Below are 6,827 nucleotides of genomic sequence, written 5' to 3' on the forward strand. Positions count from 1 at the left end.
CAGTGCACCCTCTCTCCCCTTGGGAAGGGCCCAGGCATAAGAAGGGAGACAAAAGAAATGCTGGAGAGGCGGCGTAGGGAGGGAAAAGGTCGCAGTACACCCCGACTTGCCCCAACTCCCTCTAGAAGTACCCAGCTGTCCAATTCACGCCTTAAAAACTTATTTTTACTTCCACCGAACGTCCAGAGTGCAAGCAGCCGACTTAACGGGCTCGGGGGTGGGGGTGGGGGCAAGTGCAATGACGGTGGAGGCCCGAGAACAGATCACCCCCAAGGCGTCTGCGGGGCCCGGGCCCGAAGGAAGTTCGGGTCCCGAGCGCACCCCGTCTCTCCTCCCTCCTTGGGTCGCGCCCGAAGCCCGGGGCTGTCCCCCGAAACTGTTAAGTCACATCTCGCGTCCAAGCCTTCGCCTGCCTCCCCGCTCGCTGCCCTCCGCCCCCCCTCTCCCGCCCCGCGCCCCGCCGCCGCTCGGAAGGACCAGAACTAACTCACCTCCCAGTCGCCGCCGCTCAGATCTCCGAGCCTGGGGGGGGGGGGGGGGGAACGGGAGGGCACGGGGGGTGGGGGGTGGTGGCTGGCCGCTCGGCGGGGCGGTGGGGGGGGCGGTGAGCGGACCCCGGCTTTGGCCAGGGGGTCCCGCCCTCCGGCCCATCCCGGCCTCCTCGGCGCGCACGGCCCGGCGGCGCCCGCATCGCGCTGCGGGCTTTGTCTGCTCTGCGGAGAGGCTGTCCCCGCGGCCCGCAGCCGGGACGACTCCGCGGGAGGGAGGGGCGCCGAGGCAGCGCGCGGGGAGGGGGCGCGGCCAGGGAGGGGGCCGCGGCGACCCGGCCGGGCCGCTCCCGCCCCCTCGCCCCCTCATTACCATAAGAAAGGGGGACACCCCCCCCCGGCCGGCCCGGACGAGGCGGGGGCGGGTGGCGAGCCCGTCTGGGGAGGGGGCGCTCCGTCAGCCTTTTCCGACCCGCTCCGGTTCCGTCCCCCGCGCGCGCCCCTCCCTCGGGGAAACCAGGGACCTCGACTTCCACCACCCCCACCCCCCACCCCGCTGCGCCCCGGAGCCGGGCTGGAGACCGGAGGCACGTCCCCATCCTCCGCGGGGCGAGGAGCCCGAGCCCGCGCCCCCGAGGGCGGGAAACTACAACTCCCGGCATGCCCCGGGCGCCCCCGCGCCCCCCCCGCAGTTCCATGCTGCTCCATCCAGTTCATTTAAAACAAAAGAGTTTGAGCGCTGGAAGGGGCTGGGCTCGACTGGGGGCCACTGGGCGCCGCTCCCGGACCGGGGCTCGGTGCGGGAGCCTGAGGGGGGCGTCTGGACGGCGGGGTCTAGAGCCGCCCGGGTCCGAGGCGGGAGGGGTGGGGGCAGAGATCCCGCAGCCCCCCGCCCCCCGTCACCCCCGGAGCGGAGACGAGAGCGGCTTCCTCGGTTTTGCTTCTCTTTCCCCCCACCCCCACCCCGGGGGCTGGGGCGAGGGGAGTCGGGTTACAGGGTGTTTGGGGAGGGGGGCTTAGGGGGAGGGTCTATCTTTCTATCTCGCTTTCTTCCCCCCTCCCCAGTTCTTTGTTCCCCCCTCCCCACACGCCCCCCTCCTCTCCCCTCCCCTCCTCTCTCCTCTTTTCCCTTCCACCACCTCTCTCCCTCTCTCCCCCAGCTTTTGTTTCGCCATGCCTAGTCTAGTGGTATCTGGAATAATGGAAAGAAATGGGGGCTTTGGAGAACTAGGATGTTTCGGGGGAAGCGCTAAGGACCGAGGGCTGCTGGAAGACGAGCGCGCCCTTCAGCTGGCTCTCGATCAACTCTGCCTCCTGGGTTTGGGGGAGCCCCCCGCCCCCACGGCGGGCGAGGACGGGGGAGGTGGGGGGGGCGGCGCCCCCGCGCAGCCGGCCGCCCCCCCGCAGCCGGCCCCGCCGCCGCCGCCCGCGGCGCCCCCGGCCGCCCCGCCGGCGGCCCCCGCGGCGCAGACGCCCCAGCCCCCCACCGCCCCCAAAGGGGCCAGCGACGCCAAGCTCTGCGCTCTCTACAAAGAGGCCGAGCTGCGCCTGAAGGGCAGCAGCAACACCACCGAGTGTGTCCCCGTGCCCACCTCCGAGCACGTGGCCGAGATCGTGGGCAGGCAAGGTAAGCGGGCGCCGGGACCGCGGAGACGGACTGGAGTGGGGGGCACCCCATCCCAGCACGGAAAGTTCATTTCCTCTCTCCTTGCCCGCCTCTGGCTCTGTCCCTTCCCCACAAAGGGGGACCCGCCCCCTACCCCGATTTCCAAGTGCCACAAAGTTCCCTGCCACCCCCAGTCGGGACTGTTCTTCGGATCCTTCCTTCCCCAGGGCTCTGCCTTTAGACAAAGAAATAGCCTCTCACAGAGAGAGGGAAAAGGGAGGGGGATCGGTCTCCCAATCCTGGGAGGCTGTCCGGAGGGGATGTCCACTCCTAGCCGGAAAAACTGGAGGAATGCGCAAAGAGTTGCTCAGAAGCCCCTGCTCCGGGATCTGCTCGTGGGCTGGGGAGGGGGCACCCCTGGGACCCCCTACAGCTGGAGTTACAGACTTTGGGGGAGACCTGGCCCGGGAAGCCAGACTGAGTATCTGTCTCTTTGTTGGGCTGAGTGCAGGAATGGAAGGGGGTGTGGCTCATGGGAGGGTCCCAGCCCAGGGGAGAAGTGGGGAGGGGGGCTGCTGGGAGGAGGGAGTCCTGTGGTCACCCACACACCAGAGTTGAACGATCTGTGGGGTTTTGGAAGGGGTGCCTCCAACGAAGTGCCACGTCCTGGCGTGGACCTGTCCTCATCCCTCTCAGGCTTTTGTTCTGGGCTGGCCACGGCCAGGGGCCAGAGGCCTGGAGAGGGGTCTCTGGTAGTGTGAGAGTAGGACAGGGCAGGAGGGGGCCTGCAGGGGGGGTGGTGAGAAACCTTCGGGCGGAGGTTCGGTTGGAGGGCGTGCGCCTGGGTGTGTTGTTGGGGTGGGGGGTGTAGAATTAATCCAGTGTGGTGTGTCTGATACCACACCCTCCTCAGCTCCAGCATCCCTGGGCGGGTGGGGGTGGGAGTGTTGGTGAGGGTCCAGACTGAGCAGACGGGATCTTGGGGACCCTTCCCTCTCCCGGTTTCCCAAAGGGGAGTGGGGGGGGCGGGATTTGGAAATTGCAAGGGGGCTGGGCTGGGAGGTAGGGGTGGGGGAGGAGCAGGGGAGGAGCTGTCCCACAGTGGGGAACAATAGAGGAGCTGCTTTCCGGCTGGGAGTGAGGGAGGAGGCCGGCTGCGGGCAGGGGAGGAGGGGAGACCAGCCTGGGGGGGGGGGCTGCCTACCGTACACCCCACCTCGTCCACCCGAACTGCTTGGGGGTTGGGGGCATTTTGCAGGGCGATCCAGAATGGAGGAGGGAAGATGCCACTCCCCTGCACAGCCCTCACCACCCCACCCCCCCCCCGGGGCGCTCCATCTCGGATTCCTGGTTCAAAAAGTTGGATTTCCTCTTGTTGCCAGAAACTAGGGACCCCGAGCCCTGGCATTGGGTGGGGACACTGATAGCTCTCCCTGGATGCGGGGGTGGTCTTGGGAGGGCCCGGGATTTCGTGGAGTCATCTGCCTCTGCAGCAGACGGATGGACCTGTCTCTCAGAAAAGTAGGGGGATCTCTCCTATTCGGGGAAGAGAAGCCCCCCTCACCCCTGAAGCACGTGGAGGTCCTCCCTCTTGTCTAGCCCCCCCTCCCTGGGCCGCAGCGCCAGGACTCCTCTTTTTGACCTCTAGAAAGGTGAAGCCCCGTGGTCTTCCCTTCCAGAGGTGCTTCTTCGGGGTTCCAAAGCCCAGGATCCCGTCCACCAGCTCTGCACCTCCGGGCCCCCAGCTTTTCTTCTTACTCTCCTGCCCTGGCCTGTCTGCCCCACCCCCACCCCCACCCCCAAAGATACCCCATTGCTTCAGCTAATGGACCTAGAACTTAGAGCCCCCGGGTGCCCAGCAGACGCCATGTGAGTGGAAGTTGTAGGAGAGGGAGTCACTGCTCCTCACACCTCCAGGCCTCACAGAAAGGAGGACCAGCATTTACTGATATTAGAGCAGCAAGGATGTGGGCTTGACAACAGGTAGGACTTCTCAACTGCCAAGAGGCCTGAAGACAAGAAGGGAGGAGCCAGTTCTCCTTCCCGAGGTCTCTTGAAGGTGAGGAGCACTGCCCTCAACGCACCCCATCCTCCCCCCTGCCCAATCTGGTGGGGCTGGAGAAGAAGCCACCTGGAGAGAAGGAAGGAGAGAAAGCCCCCCCCCCCCGCCCCAGCTGCCCTCAGACCCGTGGCTGGAGGGCTGGGGCCCAGTGGGAGAGCTAGGACCACTGGCATGGGTTTCGGGGGGAATAGGGCACGTGGTGGGGGCTAGAAGAAAGAGCACAGTATGTACCTGCAGAGCGGTGGGAACGTGTCTCCATGTGCGCGGGGGGCAAAAGTTGTGGGCGTGCAGAGGAATGTGCTGTTTGAGGGCTGCGGGTGATGGAGATGGGAGAGCAGGGTGTGCGAGAGGTTCAGACACAAGCGGTCCGTGTGTGAGTGTGAGTGTGCACTGCGTTTGCACCACGAGTCGTGTTTGGATAAAGGCACACGGTGCATCACAGCTCTTAGGTCCATGTGTGTGCAAACTCACACGCGTGTGGCATGTGTGCTTCGAGGAAGCACGTGAGCCTGGCTGCGTGTGAAGCCAGGGGGCAGAGAGACAGAACTTGGGAAAGAGGAGAGAGGCTTGGCCTGTCGGCCATCAGGGGGCTGCGGCCTTCAGAGATGCTGTGTCCACGCCAGCCTCCTGGACCCTTCTCTTCCCCTTCGCTGTCTTTGTCTCTCTTTGTCTCGGCTCTCCTCTTTCTCTTCCTGCCTCTCCCCCCAATCTCCCAGCTTTAACCCCCTCTACTTCAGAGCGTCAGTGTGGGTGCAGAATACCTCGTCTGTCACCTCCTCAGCGCCCAGCCCGTCTCAGCGCTCCTGCCCCCAGGGGACAGTGTGGCTGGAGTGTGCATGGGCTCGGGTGCTGTCCCTCACACGTCATTATTTTTATCTTCATACTTCTTTCCCTCTTGAAACTGATTCTCAGACCCTTCCCAGTCTCCCACACTCCACTGGTTGCTGCAGACGTGCTATGAATTTGGGACCCTCTGAGACGCACTAATGGGTGGAAGGCACAGGTCGGGGGGGCGGGGCGGGTGATCATAGATCACAGAGCAAATGGGTGTCAGTGGTCCCTCAGTAGACTGGAGGACACGTTTAATGAATGGAGGTCAAGTCAGGAGATTGTGGGGTTACTGAGCACTTCGGGGCCCCACAAGGTCAGTGTCAGCCTTGGGGGGGGGGGGGGCGGCGGTGTGATTAAGTGACCTGGAAGTTTGTGAGCAGTCAGGAATCAGTGGAGACATTGAGGGAACAGTACGTGGTTGGGCGGAGTTAGCAGATTTGAGGTTAGCAGCTTGTCCGGGAGGGTCCCGTGATTATCTCCCGGTTTCAAGAAGTGATTGAATTTGGAGGGCGCCCTGGCTGGAATCCGAGCGAAAGTCGGTACCTTTTGAAATCTGTGGTGGATAGAGGCGTTGGGGAGACCCGAGACGGGGGACGGTGGAAGGCAGGGGGCATTCGCACCTGGGGGCCTGGGTCTGAGTAAAGATCAGGAGCGACTGGCCCCAGCACAGACCTTCTTGCCCTGTGAGTTTCCTTCTCTCTCCCCTCCCCCCCCCCCACCCCCCATCCCAGGCTGCAAGATTAAGGCTCTGAGGGCCAAGACCAACACGTACATCAAGACCCCGGTGCGCGGCGAAGAGCCCGTGTTCATGGTGACCGGGCGGCGGGAGGACGTGGCCACAGCCCGACGGGAAATCATCTCGGCGGCCGAGCACTTCTCCATGATCCGCGCCTCCCGCAACAAGTCGGGCGCCGCCTTCGGCGTGGCGCCGGCCCTGCCGGGCCAGGTGACCATTCGCGTGCGGGTGCCCTACCGCGTGGTGGGGCTGGTGGTGGGCCCCAAGGGGGCAACCATCAAGCGCATCCAGCAGCAGACCAACACGTACATCATCACGCCGAGCCGCGACCGCGACCCGGTGTTCGAGATCACGGGCGCCCCGGGGAACGTGGAGCGCGCGCGCGAGGAGATCGAGACGCACATCGCGGTGCGCACGGGCAAGATCCTCGAGTACAACAACGAGAACGACTTCCTGGCGGGGAGCCCCGACGCCGGCCTGGACAGCCGCTACTCCGAGGCCTGGCGGGTGCACCCGCCCGGCTGCAAGCCGCTCTCCACCTTCCGCCAGAACAGCCTGGGCTGCATCGGCGAGTGCGCGGTTGACTCCGGCTTCGAGGCCCCGCGCCTGGGCGAGCAGGGCGGGGACTTCGGCTACGGCGGCTACCTGTTCCCGGGCTACGGCGTGGGCAAGCAGGACGTGTACTACGGCGTGGCCGAGACCAGCCCCCCGCTCTGGGCGGGCCAGGAGAACGCCACGCCCACCTCGGTGCTCTTCTCCTCCGCCTCCTCGTCGTCGTCGTCGTCCGCCAAGGCCCGCTCCGCGCCGCCGGGGGCGCACCGCTCGCCCGCCGCCTCCTCCGCGGGGCCCGAGCTGGCCGGACTGCCCAGACGCCCGCCGGGAGAGCCGCTGCAGGGCTTCTCCAAACTGGGGGGCGGCCTGCGGAGCCCCGGCGGCGGGCGGGACTGCATGGTGTGCTTCGAGAGCGAGGTGACTGCCGCCCTCGTGCCCTGCGGACACAACCTGTTCTGCATGGAGTGTGCAGTACGCATCTGCGAGAGGACGGACCCGGAGTGTCCCGTCTGCCACATCACGGCCACGCAAGCCATCCGAATATTCTCCTAA

The 6,827-nt window shown here is 65.8% G+C and overlaps 1 protein-coding gene across 1 annotated transcript; it reads left to right on the forward strand.

The window, feature by feature from the left end:
- The first annotated feature begins 1,661 nt into the window (after window positions 1–1,661).
- MEX3A (mex-3 RNA binding family member A) lies at window positions 1,662–6,827 on the forward strand. The gene is made up of 2 exons (XM_047092768.1): window positions 1,662–2,115; window positions 5,719–6,827. The coding sequence occupies exons 1-2, from the start codon at window positions 1,662–1,664 to the stop codon at window positions 6,825–6,827; spliced, it is 1,563 nt and encodes a 520-aa protein (XP_046948724.1).

This window comes from Lynx rufus, unplaced genomic scaffold (genome assembly GCF_022079265.1).
Source record: "Lynx rufus isolate CCGP_SWC_20201006 ecotype Redwood Valley unplaced genomic scaffold, mLynRuf1.p SCAF_31, whole genome shotgun sequence".
NCBI lineage: Eukaryota > Metazoa > Chordata > Mammalia > Carnivora > Felidae > Lynx > Lynx rufus.

Coding starts and splice junctions, on each gene's coding strand:
- MEX3A (XM_047092768.1), top strand. CDS start 1,662: ATGCCTAGTCTAGTGGTATCTGGAATAATGGAAAGAAATGGGGGCTTT. Junction 2,116..5,718: donor CGAGATCGTGGGCAGGCAAG/GTAAGCGGGCGC, acceptor CCCCCATCCCAG/GCTGCAAGATTAAGGCTCTG.